A 23,664-nucleotide genomic window follows, 5' to 3' on the forward strand; every position below is an offset into this window, starting at 1 on the left:
TGGCCCTGGGTCACTGGAGCTTGGAGACTGTGCCATTGTTCTGGACTGTGAAGGTGGTAGGTGGTAGGGCTAGATGCCTTCCCCTCTGCATCACCAAGGCACCTGATTATGAACCACCACCCTTAAGCATTTTGATACTCACCCCAGCTCCACAGTTACAGTAACTGTGGTATTTGTTAAGCACTTACTATGTGCCAGGAACTGCTGATAATTGTGGTATTTGTTAAGCGCTTATTATGCTTCAGGTACTGTAGTAAGCTCTAGGATGGAAGTAAGCACTAGGATGGATACAAGCAAATTGGGTTGGGTACAATCCCTGTTCCACACAGGGCTCACAGTGTTAATCCCCATTTGACAGATGAGGGAACTGAGGCAGAGAGAAGTGAAGGGACTTGCCCAAGGTCATGCAGCAAGCAGGTGGAGGAGCCGGGATTAGAACCCAGGTCCATCTCACTCCCAGGACCATGCTAGATCTACTAGACTATCCTGCTTTTGTGTACATATCTTTACACTGTGCCATATTCCCAATTAGTAGTTTATTTTAGTGTCTGTCTACTTCTCTAGACTGTAAGTTTCTTGTGAATAGGGATTGTGCCTATTGACTAGTGTATGGTATTTTCCCAAGTGCCTTAGAATAGTGCTTTGCACACAGTAAGTGTTCAGTAAATACCATTGAGTGATTGATTGTTTGAAAAAGTTGGGAAGAAGCAATGCAGCTGAGATAATTACAGAGCAAGTACTCCACATTGAGATCACTGAGAGCTGAGTGTATTCAGGTCTCATTTGGTGCTTTATTACTGCTGATGGTTTTTTTGCTTTATTTTTATTTGCCGCTAGACTGAGGACATCAGTAATTATGGCCATTTTTATTATAGAAAAAAACCCCACATCCATAAAAATTAGGTGGGGGAGGGAGGGAGAAGCCAACCCCAAAAAGCTGTGGGCATTCCTAGAGTTGTAATCCTCTCCCACAGATGGCTCCAATTGCAGTTTGATTCCCACCTACATCCTGGCCACGGATTAAACAGCTTTTGCTGGGGTCATTGAAGTTGGCTAACCATTGCTGCTCTAATAACTGAGCACCAAAGTCCCCCTCTTCCCCTTCCCCAACCCACAGTATTTCAGTTCTTTTTTATTTTCTGGTGTTTAGAAATAAAGGTGTGCCCTATATCTGTCAGGACCCTAAAGCGAGATAATAAAAATGTAATTTGGAAACCCAGTAATTAATGGTTACTGCCAAGCAATCCATCGGAACAAGATATCCCATAGGTCCTAAATCATTTTCCATTCATTTTTTTCAGTGTGTTCCCTTTTTCTGAATGACTATTAAAATTCCCTTTAACAATGACAGTCACCCTCTCCATTTGTTTACCTAAATTGCTCACAAGGAGGACACTTTTTTGAATAGAATAGGAAGCAAAATGAAATGCAGGATCTGTGTTTAAAAAACTCAACCCAGAGAGTTATTTTTGTGTGTGTTTAGTAATACCATCTCAAGAATGGTGTTTAATAACAGATCTTATGGCATGCTTTTTTTTTTTAGTTTTAAAATCATTCTTATCTCCTTTGAATTATTCTTTTGCAACAACATAATAAAATAAAACTTCATTTACAACAAATGCCTGAGCCACAGTTTTTTGGGGTTTTTTTTAGCTAAGTCCAGTTGGCTTCTGATTAGAAGTTTTTCTAGAGAAGCAGTCCAGATTCGGGAAGAAAGTGCTTCATCCCCAAAAGCAGTGTGGTCTAGTTGAAAGAGCATGGGTCTGGGAATCAGAACCTGGGTTCTACTCCTGGCTCTGCCTCTTACCTGCTGTCTGATCTTGGGCAAATCACTTAACTTTTCTGTACCTCAGTTTCTTCATTGTAAAATGGGGATTAAATCCCTATTCTCCCCCCATTTAGACTGTGAGGCCCATGTAAAAATAATAACTTTTATTATTATTAGTATGGTGTTTGTTAAGGTATGTGCCAAGCACTGTACTAAATTCTGAGGTACAGTATATGCAGATTGAACACAGCCCTGTCCCATACAGGCCTTACAGTCTAAGGGGCTTTCTGTCCTAATTATTTTATATCTATCCCAGTGCTTAACAGGGCTTGGCACATAGTAAGTGTTTAACAAATATTGCTATTATTAATATTATTATCATTATTATTGTTAGTGTGAAGCTGACACGGTAAAATACTATTTGCCAAGAAAATGTGTGCTGTTTTGTGGTCTGATGGCTGAATTTTAAAGAGTGTGAACACTCCAGGTAAAGGCACAAGGTGTTATCCCTCCGTTTATACCTATTCAAAGGTATTTATACGTATTCATCAGTATTCTTCCTAGTTGGGAAACTTGTTTGGGGTCCTGTTTCTTCCCTTAAATCTGGTAATTATCTATGTCTGTGCAAATGTTTTTCTAAGCAAGTGAACCCAGGACTTACTCCTCTTGAGTGCTGTGTGAACATCTGCTTTTAATTTTCTGTAGGCTGGAGGATATGAAAATGCACACCAGATCAATATCGCAGCCTTTCAGGTACTGATCCTGAAGCTTGTGAATAACCTGCTAACACAGACTCTCTGGGAAAGTTCAGGCTAACTCTTTAACTTGTTGAAATCATAACCAGTAGAGTAATATTTTTAAACTCTCTAGTGCGAATCCAGTCAAATGATCATATTTATTGAGCGCTTATTACATGCAGAACATCATATTAAGCGCTTGGGAGGGTAGAATGTAACAATGTAACAGACATTCTCAAATGAGCTTGCAGGGCTTATCTGCCCTTTTAACCCTTCATTTTTTAGAAAAAATTGCAATTAAAAACTCTGTCAACAAATTGTTTCTTTTTAATCATGAAAAAGTTGCTTACACTCACGGCATTGACACAGCTTTGTTGGAAAGTTTGGGGTTCCGTTCTGGGCTACAGCTAAACACCCTGTTTTCCAGTCCTAATTTGCCTTTGACTAGACTGTTAATATGTGACCCCTCTAGGGCAGGAGGACCCAGCTGTAGCCATGCAGGCTGCATCTAACCCACCATGATTATTTTAATAGCCCTTCAGGTTGAAAAAACAACCCCATCCTTGTTGGTCACATTTTATGTCCCTCCGCTCTATGAGCTTCAGGGGAACTGTGGATGGATGGCTATGTCCTCTGCCTCAATCAGCTGCTGGCATTTTCTGCCCCATCACTACCCAGTGGGTTCTTCTGACTCTAGAGTGGGAGCGGATGAGCCAGATCATCTTCCTTTTCCATTGCTATGGTCATGTTTCCGTGTTTTGCCTTACCAAGGCCACTACTCCATATTACCATAGTGAAGAGTCCTTGAATTTGAGAGTTGAGAATCCTTTTTTTATGGTATTTATTAAGCACTTTATATGTACCAGGCACTGTTCTAAGCTCTGGGGTAGATACCAGCTAATTGGGTTGGACATAGTCTGTGTCCCATTTGGGGCTCACAAGTCTTAATTCCCATTTTTACAGATGAGGCACAGAGAAGTGAAGTGACTTGCCTAAGCCCACACAGAAGACAAATGGCAGCACTGTCATTAGAACCCATGTCCTTGATTCCCAGGCCGGTGCTCTGTGCATTAGACCATTCAGTCCCAGAGGCTGGTCTGAGGTCCATTGGTCTAGTCGAGGAATTTGTGGTCCTGGGTCTCCCCTGAGTAGCTAAGGTGGTTCCAGGACTGTTCTGGGCATTCTGGTCTGCTTGAGGGCTGGCTGTTGCACATATCTCAGAAAGGGCCTAGACCCCCAGGTCCTAAGGAACTTTTCCTGACTCCCCTAGTGTCTCAGGGCAGAGTCACTGGGAGAAGGGCCTTTGATGGGGGCAAAGGAAAGGGTCTACCTGGTTCTGTCTTGCAGCACTTTGAATTGGGCCAGAACCAAACAGGCTTCCAAGGGTGGAGAACACTGCATTTTTTCCAATGTCAGCCCCCTCTCCCCACTCCGTAATGTATTTCTTTGAAGAACACAGTGTTTTTTAAGTATATGAAGTAATTTGTTTTTGTAACATCGTGGTAAGTGGGTACAGAGAGGACTCTACCGTTAATTTGGCCTCAGTAAGGGAAACTGAATCAAAAGATTTTATTAATTATACCCTGACTAAAGTGCTTTCACATTATCCTCATAACATCCCTTTTGAGTTAGGTGTCACAGATGAGGAAGCGGTGGCCCAGAGATATTAAATGAGATTAAATGTCCGAGGTGGTACAGCAAGTTAGCAGCTGAGTTGGAATGAAAATCCAGCAGGATTTCTGCCTCCCATGTTCCATCCTATTTATAACATATTGAACTGAGGCCTTGGGTAGTAGTAAGTAGTAATGGCATTTGTTAAGCACTTTCTATATGCAAAGCACTGTTCTAAGCACTGGGATAGATACAAGGTTATCAGGTTGTCCCACATGGGGCTCACAGTTTTAGTACCCATTTTACAGGTGAGGTAATGGAGGCACAGAGAAGTTAAGTGACTTGCTGAGGTAACTGAGGCACAGAGAAGTTAAGTGACTTGCCCAAAGTCACACAGCTGACAAGTGGCGGAGCCGAGATTTGAACCCATGATTTCTGACTCCAAAGCCTGGGCTCTTTCCACTAAGCCATGCTTCTTCTTGCTGCTTGGGTATCCTACCTCAGATCTTTTCACTAGCCTTAGCTTTCCCTTCCACTGCTCTGGAAGCTGGGTATGTAGGCCCCTGGAAAGAAGTTGTTTAAAGCATATTTTAAATGGCTTCTCAACCGTTTAATAATAATAATAATAATAATGGTATTAAGCACTTACTGTGTGTCAAGTACTATTCTAAGCACTGGGAGCTAATCAGGTTGGATGCAGTCCATGTCCCAAGTTGGGGTCACAGTCTTAATCCCTATTGTACAGATGAGGCAACTAAGGCACAGAGAAGAGAAGTGATTTCCCGAAGGTCACACAGGAGACAAGTGGCAGAGCTGGGATTAGAACCTAGAACCTTCTGACTCCGAGGCATGTGTTCTAACCACTAGACTGTACTATTTCCCTTTCTAAGCCACTCTGAGTTTCACACCCCTTGGTAGCTTTACAGGTGGCTGAGCAGTAGATGAGGCTGTTGTGATCTAAGAGATAGTCAGTTCTGTGACCACAGATGGAGCTTATTTTCCTCTCTCAGTTGATGCCGCCGGAGCAGTACTGCAACTGCTGTCTTATTAGATTGCTTTTAAATGGGCTTAGAGGCCACCAGCAGAATTCATTTTACTTCTCAAAGAAGTCTGTCCAAAATGATGTAGTGTTTCTGAAGGTTTCATGTTGAATGTGGTGCTTTTTTTCCCTTTCCCCAAAGATCAAGCACGTCCAGTGCCTCACAAGGGACAGCGTCTCCTTTGAAGTCCTCCAAAGTGGTATCGGCCCCCTCCGCCTCTGCCAAGAGAATAAGCAGATGTCCTCCCACCTCCAATGCTAATACAAAGAGGTATGTTCTCTTGCCCTGCAAGCGGGTGATGCTTATTTAGACACTGGGTATATCCTCTCTCTTCACCTGTAGTGCTCAGTGTAGTCCTCTGAGATGCACACTGAAGTTCGGTCTGGCAGCAGTGGAATGAATTTAGGAATTAGGGAACCTTCATGGGGAAAGGGTGGGGGCCTTGTAATATGTAGCCCTTTCTTCAGCATTAACTGTGGAGTTAGGATGTGAGGGGCAGAAACAAGGAACAGCAAGGAGCGTATGTACGAGGATCTGTTCTCCAAATAACTTCCCTTTCCCACTGTTTTAACATTGAAACAAGGTTGAAACTGAACACTGATTTGGTGCTCTTAAGTTGCCCTTTTGATTTCTACCTATGTGGCAAATACAGTTTGTTATTGGAAGCTAAAAAGGCCATTTAGTTTTTGAGATTAGACCTATTATTTATGATTGACAGTGATTACAGATGACCCAGAAAGGAAACTTCCCATCTAGTTCTAGGACATCAAGGGATCTAGCTGTTTTGTCTCAAGCTCCTGGTGGAGAACTTTATAGTCAGCCCATGATGCCAATAGTAGTGATTAAAATATAATGGACATTTGTTTATTTGATTATATAGAAAACTCTGGGAAAGGTTAAAGCTGTGTTCTCATCATTTACATTTTTCACAATTGTCCTCATCATTCTCCCCCAATGGCCTTGTTAGATGTCTTAAATTTGTGAAATCATGACATGGATCTACATTGTGTGTGCATGTGTGTGTGTGTGTTTTTGTTTTTTTTCCCCACATGTGTTTTCCATTCAGCTTTTCCATACACTCCCGACTAGCCAGTTCTCTAGGGAACCTGCATGCTGCTTCCGATGACTCAGAGAGCAGAAAGACCTCAGCACCCTCTAGGACAGTTTGCCCAGTAAATCATATCTCCAGCCATTTGACTGGCAGCTCGCAGCCGACTGCCAAAAATTACCATGAACTGAACAACAACCAGTACAACCGAAGCGGCAGTAGCAGCTCCAACCTCAACAGCCTTGTCGGCCCTCACAACAGAATCAAGACAGATGAGCACAACACCTCCCGAACCTTCTATCCCGGGCTTTCTACTTCTTCGGCAAGATACCTGAGCCGCTCGATCCCCGTAAGTTTCCAGACCCCTGCCGCTCCTCAGACCCCTGGGACTCCTGTGTGTGATTTGCGTCCCCAACTAAAGCCATCGGGAAGGAAATCTAGCCGTCCCAAAGAAACATCTTGATCCCTTCTGGCGATTGCCGCACATCAGTTCTTCCTCGCCCCTTTAGTAGTAAAGGACATTTCAAATGTGTGTCTTCCTCATTTGTCAGACAGTCTTTCCAGCCATCCCTCTTAGAAAGGTAGCCAGCACCGTGCTTTTTGCTAGTACCGCTTCTGTGTTGTGTCTTTCATGTTATATTTCCAAATGATTCAAAGTGGAGGATGCTCCCTAGCAGCCGATGGGGATGACTGGATTTCTCTCGTACTGGAAGCACAGGCTCTTTGCCTTCCATAGTATAGTTGTGCATAAAGTAGCCACAGTATCTGAACAGGGTTGACTGAAAAGGGCCCGTCATTTGTGGTTTCTATTAATATTTTTTATGGTATTTTTTAAGCATTTTACTATGTGTCAAATACAGTTCTAAGCGCTGGGGTAGGTAGAGATCAATTAGGTTGGACACAGTCCCTCTCCCACAAGGGGCTCACAGTCTAGGTAGGAGGGAGAACAGGTATTGAATCCCTGTTTTACAGTTGAGGAAACTGAGGCACAGAGAAGTCACTTGACTTGTCCCAGGTCACATAGCAAGCAATTGGCAGAGCCTGGATTAGAATCCAGGTCCTCTGATTCTTGCTCTTTCCCATGCTTTTTCCACTAGGTCATGCTGTTTCTCCTCATATGAAAGGAATTGCTCATTTTCCCCCCTAACTCCCCCCCAGTTTTCACCCAAATTTGATTTAGAGCAAACTCTCTAGTATTGAAAAATGTAGGATTGAACCCCTCTGGGATAACTGAATGTTTTAAGTAGTTGAGAAGGAAGACAGGGATAGAGGTTCAGGGAGATGTACAGTAGTATGGTCGAACTTAAACTGATTCTGTTTTATGTGAACCATTGCCCTCCCTCCATGCACAAAAGTTAGCTCAGTGTCCTCATTTTAGAAAAGAGGAAACTGAAGTAGGACCTGCCAGAAGAGAATTCAGCAAATTCAGGACTATAGATCGAATAGAGTGTGGAGTCGGTACACACCAACTTTTTGGTTCCTTATGTGCCACACTCTACTTAGGTGACTTAACCTCAGTTGTGTGACTCAATTTATCCATCTGTAAAATGGAGATATAATAAATAGTGGCCCTCACAAAGCTGTGTGTTCAGCTGGGGGTGGGAGAGCACATTGAACATTTTCAGGGGACGTGTGATAGAGAGACACAAGATATTAAAATATCAAAATGTTAAGGTGTCAAAACTGGTGGATTTGTATTTAAACAGCATGTTCTCTGCATACCTAAAATTCCCTTGGTAACATCTTAGCAAAAATACTCAGATGCACATTGACACATTGCTATTATTGTTCATGGAATATGCTTACCATCTTCTTTAGGGGCTTTCAAAGACCCAGTAAAGAGGGGGCTACAAAGGGGGTTGAAAAAAAAAGTCAGCATTGAAGTGGTGTCTCTTGAATTTCTTGTAAACCTCTATCTATTTCACCCAATTGTTTGTGGTGAGAATGAGATCAGTACAGAAAAATCTGTCAAAAGAATTAAAAATAGGCTTTCCCCTGAATTTTGCCTTAATTCTTCCCCTTTGTTTTGCCAATAATGGCAAGGTCTAATAGGACAGCCTTAAAAGATCTGGAGGATGTCTGTGTTTTTCTTGATGTTTTTCTGTGACCAGATTTCTCTCTTACTTCTTTGTATTTCTCCCCCCTGGAAGGTGGGAGTTTCAAATAATATAATAATAATAATAATGGCATTTATTAAGCGCTTACTATGTGCAAAGCACTGTTCTAAGTGCTGGGGAGGTTACAAGGTGATCAGGGTGTCCCACGGGGGGCTCACAGCCTTCATCCCCATTTTACAGATGAGGTAACTGAGGCACAGAGAAGTTAAGTGACTTGCCCAGAGTCACACAGCTGACAGTTGGCGGAGCCGGGATTTGAACCCATGACCTCTGACTCCAAAGCCCGTGTTCTTTCCATTGAGCCACGCTGCTTCTCTTTGAAAATTTGAGTCTGTTTGGTCAGCTGTGGTTATTTCCTCTCTCTTTCTCTCCACTTGGTTCCTCTCAATTTACCTTCTCATGGTAGAAGAAATCATTTTTAGAACTGCCCAGCAGAGCAGCTGGTTAGGAGAGAAGAAAAACCATTTTTGCTAAAATGCAACAGTTGTGCACTTTAAAAGAGTGTTGCATTATAGAAGAAAATTATATGACTGAATTCATTCAGTCATATTTATTGAGCACTTACTGTGTGCAGAGCACTGCACTAAGTGCTTGGGAAAGTACAATACAACAGTAAACAAACACATTCCTTGCCCACAATGATCTTTCAGTCTAGAGGTAGGGAAACAGAAATTAATATAAATAAATAAATTACAGATATGTACCTAAGCGTTTTGGGGCTGGGAGGGGAAATGAACAAAGGGAGCAAGTCAGGGTGATGCATAAGGGAATGGGAGAAGAGGAAATTAGCGCTTAATCTCTTTGGGCCTCAGTTCCTCATTGGTAAAAAGGGGATAAGGTGGATTGTGAGCCCCATGTGGAACAGGGACTATGTCTGGTCTCATTATCTACTCCGGCGTATAGTATATCGGGAGCCCTTAATGCCATAATTATCATTAACCATAATTGTAGCGTTTGTTAGGTGCTTACTCTGTGCTGAGCCAGTACTAAGTGCTGGAGCAAATACAATATAATCAGTTGGGACACAGTCATTACCCCTCATGGATCTCACAGTGTAAGGGAGAGGGAGAATAGTTCTTTAATGCCCATTTTACAGATGAGGTAACTGAAGCACAGAGAAGTAAGGTGACTTGCCCAAGGTCACACAGCCGGCAAGTGGCAGAGTCAGGATTAGAACCCAGGTCCTTTTGATCTCCAGTCCCGTCCTCTATCCACTAGGGCATGCTGCTTCTCCCGCACTGCCCTGCCTCTTGGGCTAGTCACCAACTTCTCTAAGCCTCCAAGGTCACCCAGCAGGCAAGTAGCAGGGCAGTGTGGGAGAAGCAGCATGGCCCAGTGGATAGTGCATGGGCCTGGGAATCAGAAGGACTTGGGTTCTAGTTCCGACTCCACTACTTGTCTGCTCTTTGACCTTGGGCAAGTCACTTCACTTCTCTGGGCCTCAGGTACCTCATCTGTAAAATGGGGATTAAGAATGTGAGCCCCATTGTGGGACAGGGACTGTTTTCAACCTGATTATCCTGTAATTACCCCAGTGTTTAGTACAATGCCTGGCACATAGTAAGTTCTCAACAAATACCATTAAAAAAACATGTAAAGTACTGCAGGGTACAGTGCAGTATGACTAAGGCAAAGTCTGGGAAACGTAGAAGAGTGTATGCCCCAACCAATGTCTTATGACTTACACAGAACCATTTTTCAATCAATCAATGATATTTTTTGAGCACTTACTGTATGCAGAGCACTGTACTAAGCACTTGGGAGAGTACACTACTGCAGTTTTGGTAGACACGGTTCCTGTCCACTGAGTCTACACCAAATCTGTCTTAGCCAATCTACTTGAGCCAACTTGGGTAATATGTTATACCAGAACAAGCCTTGTGGGAAGAGCATCCCTTAAAATTTCCACCTGATTTTATCTAGATCATGAGGGAAAGCAGAAGTTATAGCCAAAACACGTCTTAGAATGGAAAAGACTTGCTAACTTTGAGGAGACAGGGGGATAGAGAATTTGCCTTTTAAGTGAAATGAAGTAGGATGGAGGGGGGTTTCTGCTTTCCGACTCTCCAGTCCCTGTAATATAAATTGTTTAATGAAGTTGGCTTATTGTCAAAGTAAAGTAGGTCGTGGTTCCGATTCCTCCAAAAGAATTAGCTGTAGGACAGCTGAAGCACTTGGGATCAGAACTGTGGTTTTAACCTCTTGGAAGTTGAAACCTGAGTAGTGACTCACGCCCACCAGAAGCCCTCAGAACTACGTAAAAGCTCTGAGCAGCTGGGGGAGTTTAGAGGGAGTCTTATACATTAAAAGCTACAATTATCATCTCTCTTTTGAAAGCTGCAATTGCTTGCTAATGTTACTCAGCCATTCAGCAGTCCCCAGAAGCAACACCTAAAGATGATTTCCTGGTTCCATCATTAAATGTTTTAACGCATACAGCAAGAAGCAAGATGAAGGAACCACTGGGGCTGTGACAAACAGGGGAACTGTAAGACTTTATTTTCATTTCTCCCCTCATCTGTCCTTTTAGCCTCAGATTTTTCATGTGTTCAGTGTGATAGCTGTCATCACATACCTCCTAGGGTCTCTTGAGATTCTGAACAACTGTGACTTTGAATTTCCACATTTTGGTTGGTAGTTGACATTGATTGTAGAAATGATTTCCTATCTGATAATTAGGGTTGGATCCCTAATGATGTGAGCGGTTCTTGAGAATCCCTGGCTCCACTTTCCTTGGCAATGGCCAGGGATGGGGAGCACTTTCTACTTTAGAACAGTGCTTTGCACGTAGTAAGTGCTTAATAAATACTATTATTATTATTATTACTACTTGGTAGAGCAGTTTTGGAAGGGTGGAGGGTGGTGTTGTGGTTCCCATGGAAAAAATCCTTAAAGAAAATCAATGAGCAATGGAAAGAACACAGGACTGGGAGTTATGAGTCCTGGGTTCTAATCCTGCTTCTACTATGTGATGCTGTGGAGCCTTGGGCAAGTCACTTAACCCCTCAGAGCTACAGTTTCTTCATCTAGAAATGGGGATTAAGTGCCTGTTTACCCTCCCCTTTAGACTGTGAGCCTTGTGTATCTGATCTGACTGTATTTTAAAGTCTACCCCAGCTCTTAGCCCAATGTTGGTAGATAGAGGAAGCCTTTGGGGTCGGCAGAAGCAAATGGAGGATTTGGTCATCAGGCACTCAGCTGGCTGGGATCGTGGCCTCTGGGAAACAGCCAGTGGTGACTTGCCAGCCAAGTGTTAAGGGACCAGACCTCAAGAGACTTGGAGACAGGGTGTTAGAGGGAGGAATCAGAAGTCGTGGGGCATGTTGGAACGGTGGCATAGAGCAGGAGAACAGGGAGGTCCTGGCAGCCAAATTCAGATGGGCAGGTAGGAAAACCAAGTCCATGATCTTCATAGTGATGTTCTCCGAAGAGCTCTAGACCACCCTGGGCTCTGGGTCTCAGTAGATAGGTGAGACAGTGGTGCAGAGAGGAGGGGGTTAAACCTTTTGGAACAGAGGGATCTTCTGGGGCATGAGGAACATGCTTCACATGAACCAAAGTGGCCTCAGACTGTTAGCATGAAAAATATAAAAGCTGGTATAGTGGTTTTTAAGCTAAAAACTTCAGGTCTAGGCAGAAAAGCATGAAATCTGGATTGATTGATCCAGTCTCTGGGAGTCATAATTTGAGGTCAGGGATGTGCTGGAGAAAGGGAAGAGGGCAGATTCAACTGCTCATCAAATGGGAAAGCTGAGCTTTGGTGAAACCACAAAGTCCAAATAAAGAAACGCTTCTACATAAGTGAAAACCTTAACGTAATTGGCATCTCTGAGACTTAGTGGAGGGAGGAAAACCAATGGGAAACTAACCTGCCAGGCTGTAGACCCTAGAGGAAAAACTGGGATGGGTGAACAGATGGTGTGGCTTTGCGGGGTAGACACAAGTCAAATGATAATATCCTCAAAAATCTTAAAAGGTAAGAGGAATACCGGGGAATTTCTTTGGATAGAAGTTCCCAAATTAAAAAGATAACCGTAGGAGTACTCTATAATAGAATGAGAACTGATCTGGAAGTCTTAGATGACAGTGGGGAAGTTGTAAAACTAGGGCAGGTAGTAGCAGTGAGGTACTTGAAACCAATTATCCCCCCATAGATTATCTGAATAACTCATCAGGAAGCGAGGGAGAGGTGAACTTTTGGAAAAGAATGAAAGACTGTATAGAACAGCTAGTTCTCGAGCCAGCATGGCAAGGTCACATACAGGAATTTTCTGGCACAGTAAGCATATGTGGGAAAGCCACTTTGCATTTGTGATCCCAACCTCATAAAATTTTAACGTGCTTGATCTGGAGAAGGGAAGTCCAATTAAAATGAACATGGGGATACTTAATTTTAGAAAAGGAAACTCTGAAAAGACACAGGCCTTAATTAGGAAGAATCCAAGCAGGGGAACTAAAACACAAATGATTTATTGGAAGCCTGGAAGTTGTCCAACACCATTGTATCTAAGACCCAGATAAATGTGTGCCACAGAACAAACATCACACAAAGGAAAAACAGGGGTTACAAATAATAATGATAATTGTGATATTAAGTGTTTATACTCTGTGCCAAGCACTGGGGTAAACACAGTATTTGCAAATCAGATACAGTCTATGTTCTACACAGGAATCACTGCGTAAGTAGGAGGGAGAGCAGATAGTTAATCCCCAGTTCAGAGATGAGGAAACTGAGCATAAAGAAGTTTAATGACTTGCTGAAGGTCACACACAGGGAAGTGGTGGGGCTGGAATAAGAACCCAGGCCCTCAGACTCCCAAGCCCAAGCTCTTCCCGCTTAGGTCATGCTTTATGGCTAACTGGTCATCAGGAGGAAAAAGTCATATAAAAATAGAAATCCCACCCAAATTAAAAGAACAGGAAAATTCATGGATCCAAATCCCAACAAAATATCAGCGGGCAGATTACCGTCATATTTCCCTGACATCTTTTTGTTTTTCCTGATTTAAACTAACTAGTTTTTTATAATTTCATTCCTCATTAAACACTGTCATTTCATCTTTGTTTAAAGTACTATATTTAATCTCTGAGTCTAGTGCAGTTATGTTTTTTCACCTATTTTTCTTCCTTTTTCTTTGAGTTCTTTAATCTCTTCTCCTTGACATGGCATTCCCTTAAACTCAGTGCTGGCTTTCGTCTGAGGGACGCCTGAACTGAGCTGTGGTATTGGTACACCTCTTGGTATTCCTCCTTCATCTAAAGAATCTTTGCTGATAATGCAGAAGAGAACTGTCTTTCAGTTAATTGTGGCCAGGTCTGCATGAGACCCTGGATTCTGACACAAAAGTAACTGAGCATGAGGCTTATATAAATTCATTCATTCATTCATTCAGTCGTATTTATTGAGCGCTTACTGTATGCAGAACACTGTACTAAGCACTTGGGAAGTACAAGTTGGCAACATATAGAGACGGTCCCTACCCAACAGTGGGCTCACAGTCTAGAAGGAGGAGACAGAGAACAAAACAAAACATATTAACAAAATAAAATAAATAGAATATGTACAAGTAAAATAAATAGAGTAATAAATACGTACAAACATATATACATACATACAGGTGCTGTGGGGAAGGGAAGGAGGTAAGGTGGGGGGATGGAGAGGGGGAGGAGGGGCAGAGAGGGGGAGGAGTTGGGGGAGGAATCTCATCATGAAGTGAGGATTTAAAAAAACCCATAGTTTGAAGGGTCAACTTTCCTCTGGATTTCTACTTCTTAAAGGACTATTCTGTTCCAAATCCTTGTTTACACACATTAAGAATCCTTCATTTCCCACATTAAAACAGTAAAAAGGATCCTATGACTATTCCTGACAACAAGAAACGGGCAACTAGTCAGATCTCATTTAATATTTGTTTTCTCCTCTGCCCACTTCTTATAGTATTTGTTACACACTGTGATGTGCCAGGGTTATACAAAACACTGGGTAGATATAGGCCCCTCAGATTGGACATAGTCAATATCCCCATTTTACAGATGAGGTAGTTGAGGCCCAAAGAAATGAAGTGACTTGTCACACAGCAGACAAGTGGGGTAACCAGGATTAGAATCCAGGTCTAATGACTCCCAAGCCTGGGCACTTTCCAATCCTCCAGGATGCTTCCCTGGTCATTGGTAATTTGTATCTACCCCAGCACTTAGTACAGTATTTGGTGCATAGTAAGCCCTTAACAAATATCTCAATTAGTCCTCCCTGTGATTTAGACTGTGAGCCCCATGTGGAACAGTGACCTTGTCCAACCTTATTATCTTGTATCTACTCTAGGCTACATACTCCTCCTCTAGACTGTAAGCCCTTTGTGACCAGAAAGCATGTCTACCAACTCTGTTATATTGTACTCTCGCAAGTGCTTAGTACAGTGCTCACTTGTGAGCACTCAGTAAATGTGATTGAGTGATTGATGGGACACACAGTCTAAGTAGGAGGGAGGATAGGTACTGAATACCTGTTTCACAGTTGAGACACAGAGAAGTTAGTAACAATAATGATAATAATGCTATTTGTTAAACACTGACCATTTGCCAAGTACTATACTAAGCACCAGGGTAGATATAAGCAGAGGGTCCCACTTGAAACTCACGTTGTAAATAGGAGGGAGATTAGGTATTGAATCCCCATTTTACAGATGAGGGAACTGAGGCCCAGAGAAGTTCATTGACTTGCTCAAGGTCATGTAGAAGGCAGACTGTGAGCCCGTTGTTGGGTAGCAATTCATTCATTCATTCATTCAATCGTATTTATTGAGCGCTTACTGTGTGCAGAGCACTGTACTAAGTGCTTGGGAAGTACAAGTCAGCAACATACAGAGACAGTCCCTACCCAACAACGGGCTCACAGTCTAGAAGGGGGAGATTGTCTCTATGTGTTGCTAAATTGTACTTTCCAATCACTTAGTAATAATAATAATAATAATAATGGTATTTGTTAAGCGCTTACTATGTGCAAAGCACTGTTCTAAGCGCTGAGCACTGTTGTATGTGCTGCACACAGCGCTCAATAAATGTGATTGAATGAATGAAGCGGCAGAGGTGGGATTAGAACCCAGGTCGTCTGACTCCTAGGCCTATACTTTTTCTACTAAGCCATGCTGCTTCCCACAAATTCAATTCAGTCGTATTTATTGAGGACTTACTCTGTGCAGAGTACTTACTAAGCACTTGGGGAAGTACAATACAGCAATAGAGAGACAATCCCTGCCTCCAATGAGCTCACAGTCTAGGTGGGGAGGCAGACATCAATACAAATAAATAAAATTACAAATATATACATAAGTGCTGTGGGGTGGGGAGAGTTGGGAAGAGCAAAGGGAGTAAGTCAGGGTGACACGGAAGGGAGTGGGAGATGAGGAATAATGGGGCTTAGTCTGGGAAGTCCTTTTGGAAGAGATGTGAAAGTAATTGTCTGGCAGATTTGAGGAGGGAGAACGTTTCAGGCCAGAGGTAGGTCGTGGGCCAGGGGTTGGCTGTGAGACAGGCGAGAACAAGGCACAGTGAGAAATTTAGCACCAGAGGAGCGAAGTGTGTGGGCTGGGTTGTAGAAGGAGAGAGGCAGGTGAGGTAGGAGGGGGCTGGGTGATGGAGAGCTTTAAAGCCAGTGGTGATGAGTTTTTGTTTGATGTGGAGATGGATAGGCAACCACTGCAGATTTTTTTGTATTGATTATGATGGTATTTGTTAAGCGTTTACTATTTGCCAAGCACTGTTCTAAGTGCTGGGGTAGATACAATGTAATCAGGTTGTCCCTTGTGGGGCTCACAGTCTTAATCCCCATTTTATAGATGAGGTAACTGAGGCACAGAGAAGTGACTTGCCCAAAATCACACAGCTGGTAAATGGTGGAACCGGGATTAGAACCCCCAACCTCTGACTCCCAAGCCCGGGCTCTTTCCACTAAGAGATAGTAGGGCAGGAAGCAGTATTGTGGAATTCTAAATCTTGCTCCCTTCTCCTTATTAATCAAATGATTTTAAAATTCCTCCTCTTTCCCCTCTGCGAAAAGGAAAAAAGAAAACCGCAAAAACCCACAGCCCAAGAAACTAGGCAATCCCTTGTTACCATTTCAAGAGGATCTGCTCTGTGGAATTTTAAGACTCTGTTAAGGGTCTCTTGGGGTTTTTTTGTTTTGAGGAGTGACAGGTTCATTCATTCATTGTCATATTTACTGAGTGCTTACTAAGTGCTCGAGAGAGTACAATGCAACAACAAATACATTCCCTGCCCACAACAAGCTCACAGTCTACTGTGAGGGAACTTTTATTAAGCCAGGTTACTGGGTGTGGTTTCAAAATTGGCATCATACCAACAAATATATCTACTAGGGATCAATGAATGCTTCTGTCACTTTGGGAAGTCTACATATCCACTCTCTCTCCACTCTGTTCCCCCTTTCCTCTGTGATACCTGTTTTCTCATCCTTCATTTCCTTCCCTTCCCTTCCCCTTGCTTCCCTTTCATTGCTTCTTATGCCCTATCTCTCACATTTCCTGTTCTCCAGGCTGCTTCTTCTGCTATTGGGCCCTTTTGCCCCCTTTATCCTCATTAGCTCCCACTTTATTTATGCTTCTTTACTTGTTTCTCTTTTTCCTGAATTTCTCTCTGCTGCCCTTTGTTTGTTCTTCTTCCTGCTCCTCATCCTGTTGGTTTATTTTTCTAGCTGTCATCAAGTCTAAGGACCTATTCCCTCGGTCATCTTACCCCTGCACTAGGAAAAAGAGCTAACCTGAGGGGTTTTTTAAATGGGAATTATAGTTCCTTCCTTCTCTTTCACCTCTCCATCACCTTGGGGAATTGAACTGACCTTCCCAGCCTCAGCCCAATGGCTGCCCCTCCATATCCAGTCCCGCCCCCCTCACCAAACTTTGAGGAGCTCTTACCACCTACCCACCTTCCCAGATATTGCAAGAACAGCAAAACTTGAAGCTAAGGGAGGCACTGCTGGTTTGTTAAGTGGGGTGGAGTTTGTTCTCTAAACTATATCTCGTTGTGCACAGGGAACAGTCTACCAATTCTGCTGTATTCTCTCCCAAACATTTGGTACAGTGCTTTGCACAGAATAAGCGCTCAGTAAATACCATTGATTGATTCAGAGAACCCTCATCGGGCTCAGTTGAGCTCAGTGTTCTCCCTATCCTTCCCCGGGCTCTCTACTGAAGCAGAGAGCTGGTGTGCTGTGTGGTTTCCTGGGTCCCTCAGTTGGAATGAGGACCTGCACCAAGACCTGTCCGGTGGTCCATTTACTCATTCAGTTCATTCAGTAGTATTTATTGAGCGCTTTCGGTGTGTAGAGCACTGTACTAAGCGCTTGGGAGAGTACAACTGTAAACAGATACATTCCCTGTCCTCCAGCACCACTAGTCTCGGTACCTGCAGTTTCACCTTCCTGGGAGCAGGAGTGGTAATGAAAGGAGGGGAGGGAGATCAGAGGTGAGGAAGCCTTGTGCATTGCTCTCTACATGCTCAGCTGGACAACTTTTACCTCTTACCTCTCACCTGCTCGATGCAGCCTGCTCTATGTAGGTGCAGACCAAGCTCATCCTCTCTCCCTCCCTTCCTCCCTCCTCCCCTTTTTCCCTCCCTCTGTCTTTCCCTCTCCCCCTCTTCCTCTTTCCTTCCTCCCCCCCCCCCCGACCCCACCTTCATGCCTGTGTCTCCCTCTGCCAGCCAAATGGAGCCAGAAAACATGGTAGCACAAGAAAGAGGTGTGGGGGGACACTCTCAGGAGATTCATTTGAAACTAAACTGCTCTTAAAGTTTCCCTTTTTTACTGGCATGCCATCAGTGAGGATCACTGAAACTGACAGCTGCAGTTCACTCATGAGAAATGTGAACTGGAAAGGAGTCACTTCCCATTTCAAATGGGAGCAGCTCCTAGCAGAGTTACAGTGGGTCCCTGGGGCCCTTTGAACTAAGAAGCACACACAGACATGTGAGCTGACATGTGAGCACACCTCCTTAGGGAGACTCAGAGTTCAAGCCCATCCTTTCTTGTTGTAGCTCAGGGGTCCTTAATGACTTGGCAGTTTAAGCTCCTACTAGGGTAGGAGGCAGCAGGAATTTCCAGCTCAGAGTCTTTGGTCTGTCTCTGACAGCCTCTCCTCAAAGGTTTCCAGTCCTCTTGGAATGGAATGGGGCAAGATGGGGACAGGAAGAGACAGGGACATAAAGTTTCTTTTCCTCAGGCCACAAATTGCCACAGAATATGTATTGCTCCATGTAAAATGGGATAGAAGGGTGGGACTTTTAGTCACTTTTGTCATTAGAGAACTATTCAGTGGGGACAGTTGAGGAATTGCCTGTCTGCTGGATAAAGCCATGGGATGCTGAGTGATGAAGGGCCACTGAGTCACTGGGAAATCTGAGGCAAATCACCTAAATTTTGAGTCCAGTGTTTCTTCCTTCCCCCTGGGTGTATGGTGTGGATGGGGAATGCAGTGGAAGCCAAATAGAGCCTGGCTGCCTCTACTGTGGCTCCACATAGGCTGCTCTGTCTAGCCTGCCCCTCCCAGACAGAAAGATTCACACTTTTAGCCACTGTCTGAATCCACCTCAGGCTGGGGAAAAAAAAACCAGAAGCAGCGCCACGGGAACCTGAGAGACACCCACGGCTCCTGTGCTCCTGCTTCTGCGGAGGTGGCTAGGGTAGATGAGAGCCAAGGGGCTAGTGCTGCGGGTCTCTGGAATTTCTCACAGAGCTGGTTCATTTCTGGGCCCGTGGAATGCAAGGACTGGCACTGCCAGCCTGCTGGTGCCCTTCCACCAACAGAATGGGGAGGGGTGTCTAGGTTGCTGTGGGTCAATCCATCGTATTTATTGAATGCTTACTGTGTGTAGGACACTGTACTAAGTGCTTGAGAGAGTACAATATAACAGTGTTGGTAGACACGTTCCCTACCCAAAACGAGTTTACAATCTAAAAAGGTCCTGAGGACACCAGTGGCACTATAAATTGGGTAGCTCAGGAACCCCCAGTTGCCCTTTAACAGATCACTAGGCCTCAAATTCTACCTTATGAAAGGCTTCCACTGTGTTTGCCTCAGGAGTGTCGTAAACGTTAAGAATTTGTAGCAAACATTTTCAGCTCTGAAGAAATGAAGTCATGGTGTTTTGCCTGATTAATGTGAAACTATATAATTTCAAAATTCTGACTACCTTGAAATTAATCATAAATTGACCAGTATTTTTCCCCTGCACCTCTTTGTTAGCTCTTTGTGGACTGGAAATGTGTCTACCAACTGTTGTACTCCACTCTCCCAAGTGATTAATGCAGTGCTCTACACACAGTAAGTGCTGAATAAATACCAGCCCTACTGTGGGTAGAGCATTATATTAATGCTGAATAAATACCATTGATTGATTAATTGATTTGCCCTTTCTGTTCCTGCCTTAGGAAAGTAGATATTAATTGAAAGGAGATGTTTGATATGCATTGTAATTCATAAAATCTCATTAAAGTGTCAAATAACAGATGATGTGCAGAAGCTGCAAGAATCAGAGCATTTGAATCTCTAGGTGCCTCATGCGGATTTAAGGAAACAGACCAGTGTAGACACTAGGAAGATAAGCTTAAACTGATAACAGAGATGCATAAAAACACACACAGCAATTCAAACCCACATTTCTACTGTAGAAGTATTTTAAGTGCACGATTTTAAGTCACCCAGACCAAACCCTGTATCCATCCTTGTTTCTGTAGTTCAAATTAGTGAGATTTTGCTCTGTGTGGTGTGTGTGTTTGTGTGTACCTGTCTTTCTTTTTCCAATTTCTGGGAACTAGAGAGAAATGATGGGAATATGAATTTTGGGAAATTAGTAACTAGAATATTGCTTGTGATTATTTTTACTGTTTCCAGAAAAATGAAAAACTTGCTAATTTTCAGTGTTGGCTGAAGTAGAAGTACAAAACAGGTACCAAAGGTCATACCGATACCAACGACAGTGCCCCACAAAAGCCCCCAAGGTTATGACACAAGAAATGAGAGAACACCATAGAATGTACATTTTTTTCATGATTTAAAAAAATTAGGAATTTGTAGAAACTTTAAAGGTCCAGAATATAAAGATGGAAATAGCAAAATAAATGTAAATTTGGATGATTTAGCACAGGGTTTTGCTATGTAGCATTTTTTCCTCTTCAAAGAGTACACTTATAGCTTACACTTATAGCTATTAAGATTACACTTATTACACTGATAACTATTTGTGCAGGTGTAGCATAAAAGACTGATGCGAGACCAAACTTTCCACCATGCTTACATCTAAAAACTCTGCAGAACTTGGTGCTGTTGTGATTTTGCTTTCCAAACCTGAGAGCCACATCATTTCTGACTGCTGCATACTAGGTTGGTCTGTCTGTCACAGTTACTCCTCAGGCCATAATTGAGAAGCAGCATGGCTCAGTGGAAAAGAGTACGGGCTATGGAGTCAGAGGTCATGGGTTCAAATCCCGGCTCCACCACTTGTCAGCTGTGTGACTTTGGGCAAGTCACTTCACTTCTCTGGGCCTCAGTTCCTTCATCTGTAAAATGGGGATGAAGACTGTGAGCCCCACGTGGGACAACCTCATGACCTTGTATCCCCCCAGCACTTAGAACAGTGCTTTGCACATAGTAAGCGCTTAATAAATGCCATCATTATTATTATTATAGAGAAACAGCATGGTCTAATGGATAGAACAGGGGCCTGGGAATCAGAAGGACCTGATTCCTGTCTCTGAGACTTGTCTACTGTGTGATGTTTGGCAAGTCACTTAACTTCTCTGGGCCTCCAGTACCTCTCCTGTAAAATGGGGATTAAGATTGTGAACCCCATGCGGGACAGGGACTGTGTCCAACCTGATTAGCTTGAATCTACCCCAGCACTTAGTACAGTGCCTGGCACATAGTCAGTGCTTAAAAAGTACTGTTAAAAAAAATTATGCTACATGATTTGAAGTTGTGCCATTTTGTGCCCATAAAGTGAATCTTTTGGTTTCATCTTGTATTGTATGCACAGTGAAAGTCCCATAAGTAGGCAGCAATAATAATAATTATTATTATTATGTTATTTGTTAAGCAAGTAACTGGGGTAGATAAAATGCAGTCAGATCAGACACACAGTCTCTATCCCATATGGAGCTCACAATCTAAGGGGGAGGGAGAAGAGATACATAATCTTCATTTCATTTTTGAGGAAACTGAGGCACAGAGGGTTTAAGTGACTTGTCCAAGGTTAATTTAGAGGCAAATGGCAGAGCCAGGATTAGAATCCAAGTCTCCTGGCTCTAGTCCTGTGCCCTTTCCACTAGGGCATGCTGAATAGTTTGCAACCTGAAGATCTTGTAGGTATTTTGTAATTATGGGTCACTTATTATGTTTGGGATACTTAAACTTTTCACTGACAAAGTATGGGGGTGAAAATGAGAGCTTTCAGCAGAATTTTCACCAATAGAGTTACAGGGCTTAAACAAATGAAAGTCAATTGTGTAATGATTGGCTGAGTCAAGTTGGATGTCAACAATCTGTCATCCAACAATTGAGCTTTTTATAACTGTTGAAAAGCACATATTAAATTCCTCCAGAAAGACTATATAAAAATCATGTAGGAAGGTGGGGGAATATTTTGTATAGATTTTAATAAAAAAATTGGATCGCTTATTAAAATCCCGATATCCATGAAACATCTAAATTGCAGCACAGGGAACTTATACACCCCTCAGAGGTGATTATAATAGAAACTTTTTCAGCTTTATTCTTTGGTTCCAATAACGTCAGCTAAACCTTAAGTGGCATTAAACTAACATATGACACACACCACCCCCCACCTCCCCAGTGATCTCTGCTATTCATGTTTGACCTTGAAATATCTGGTGGTGGTTGTTATCTGTATGGCAGGAATGGTTGAAAAGAACGATGAAAGGCCAGTAATCTAGACTGTGAGCCCACTGTTGGGTAGGGACTGTCTCTATATGTTGCCAACTTTTACTTCCCAAGTGCTTAGTACAGTGTTCTGCACACAGTAAGCGCTCAATAAATACGATTGATTGATTGATTAATAGTCCCTGCCACATTGAGCCTGTGTATAAAGTGTCCCCTTGCTCTATTTGCAGGTACTGCTGTTTTCATTCTTCCTCCTTAAGAGCATCAGCTTCCCAAGGCCTCTGCCTGAAAGGCGTACCCTCTTGCTGTGCTATATACCATATTTACCCGCGTAATTTTCTCTATTTCTTAAATGCCCCGCCTCGATTTTTTGAGACAGAAATAAAGTATCTTTTGTACCACATAATGGTGAGCATGATAGTTGTACAAGGGGAGGAGGCGGGGCAGAAGTGTGGCAGAGGAACAAAGGGGAATTAATTCACTAAGACTGCTATGGGCCAGGAAAGAAGGAGAAGGAGGGTAAGAATTGGGCAACAGGGAGTGGAGAGTGTATAAATTCATCCAACAGTACTCTGCACATAGTAAGTTCTCAGTAAATAACATTAATTGATTGCTTGAGCACCGTATTTTATGCAGCAGTTGGGAGAGTGCAGTAGAAGTAAGAGAAGTAGTTCAAGTCCCCTCTTAATTTCCACTTTTTCCACTCCTTTCCTTCCTTCCCTTCCTTTTTCTCTCGCTTCCCTTATTGCTAGACTTAATGCCTCACAGAACAGTTCCCTGACTGTTTTGGGGTTGCTAAAATTATGGAGAAAAGTGGGGCAGTGATGTAAATCAAAACATTGTGTTCAAGTAGTAACTTATTTATATATGTATATATGTACATATTTATTATTCTATTTATTTATTTATTTTACTTGTACATATCTATTCTATTTATTTTATTTTGTTAGTATGTTTGGTTTTGGTCTCTGTCTCCCCCTTTTAGACTGTGAGCCCACTGTTGGGTAGGTACTGTCTCTGTATGTTGCCAACTTGTACTTCCCAAGCACTTAGTACAGTGCTCTGCACACAGTAAGCACTCAATAAATACGATTGATTGATTGATTGATAGTAACAGCAAATGCTTTTAAAGTTGAGAGCACTTTATTGGGAATGTTATTTATGCATGTTTTGTGGATAACTATAAATTGCTCAATAATGAAACTTTTTTGAGAGAGTCTGTTGACATAGAAACAATGAGAATATACATAGGTACAAAAGTTGTCTAGTAAAAAGCTTTTCCTAAAAACTTAAAGCAAGTACAGACTGCTGAAAATGGACTTTGTTACTGTACATATAGCATTTAATATAGATGCTTATTTACTTGAAAATTGCTTCTAATGCATAATCTTCTCCCCCCCCCCCCCCATTTTTGAGAAGGGAAATCAAGATTA

The 23,664-nt window shown here is 42.7% G+C and overlaps 1 protein-coding gene across 4 annotated transcripts in view; it reads left to right on the forward strand.

The window, feature by feature from the left end:
* Positions 1-23,664, forward strand: part of CDC14A (cell division cycle 14A) — a 212,210-nt gene that overhangs the window by 178,018 nt on the left and 10,528 nt on the right. The window contains exons 13-15 of one of the 4 annotated variants that reach the window (XM_038745360.1): positions 2,474-2,521; positions 5,298-5,426; positions 6,223-6,553. In XM_038745360.1, coding sequence (XP_038601288.1) covers positions 2,474-2,521; positions 5,298-5,426; positions 6,223-6,553 — 508 coding nt within the window. Of the gene's footprint in view, positions 1-2,473; positions 2,522-5,297; positions 5,427-6,222; positions 6,733-23,664 lie in introns of those variants that run through there. The other 3 variants (XM_038745358.1, XM_038745362.1, XM_038745359.1) reach the window with 3 other exon arrangements.

The sequence above is a fragment of the Tachyglossus aculeatus genome, chromosome 4 (assembly GCF_015852505.1).
Source record: "Tachyglossus aculeatus isolate mTacAcu1 chromosome 4, mTacAcu1.pri, whole genome shotgun sequence".
Lineage (NCBI taxonomy): Eukaryota > Metazoa > Chordata > Mammalia > Monotremata > Tachyglossidae > Tachyglossus > Tachyglossus aculeatus.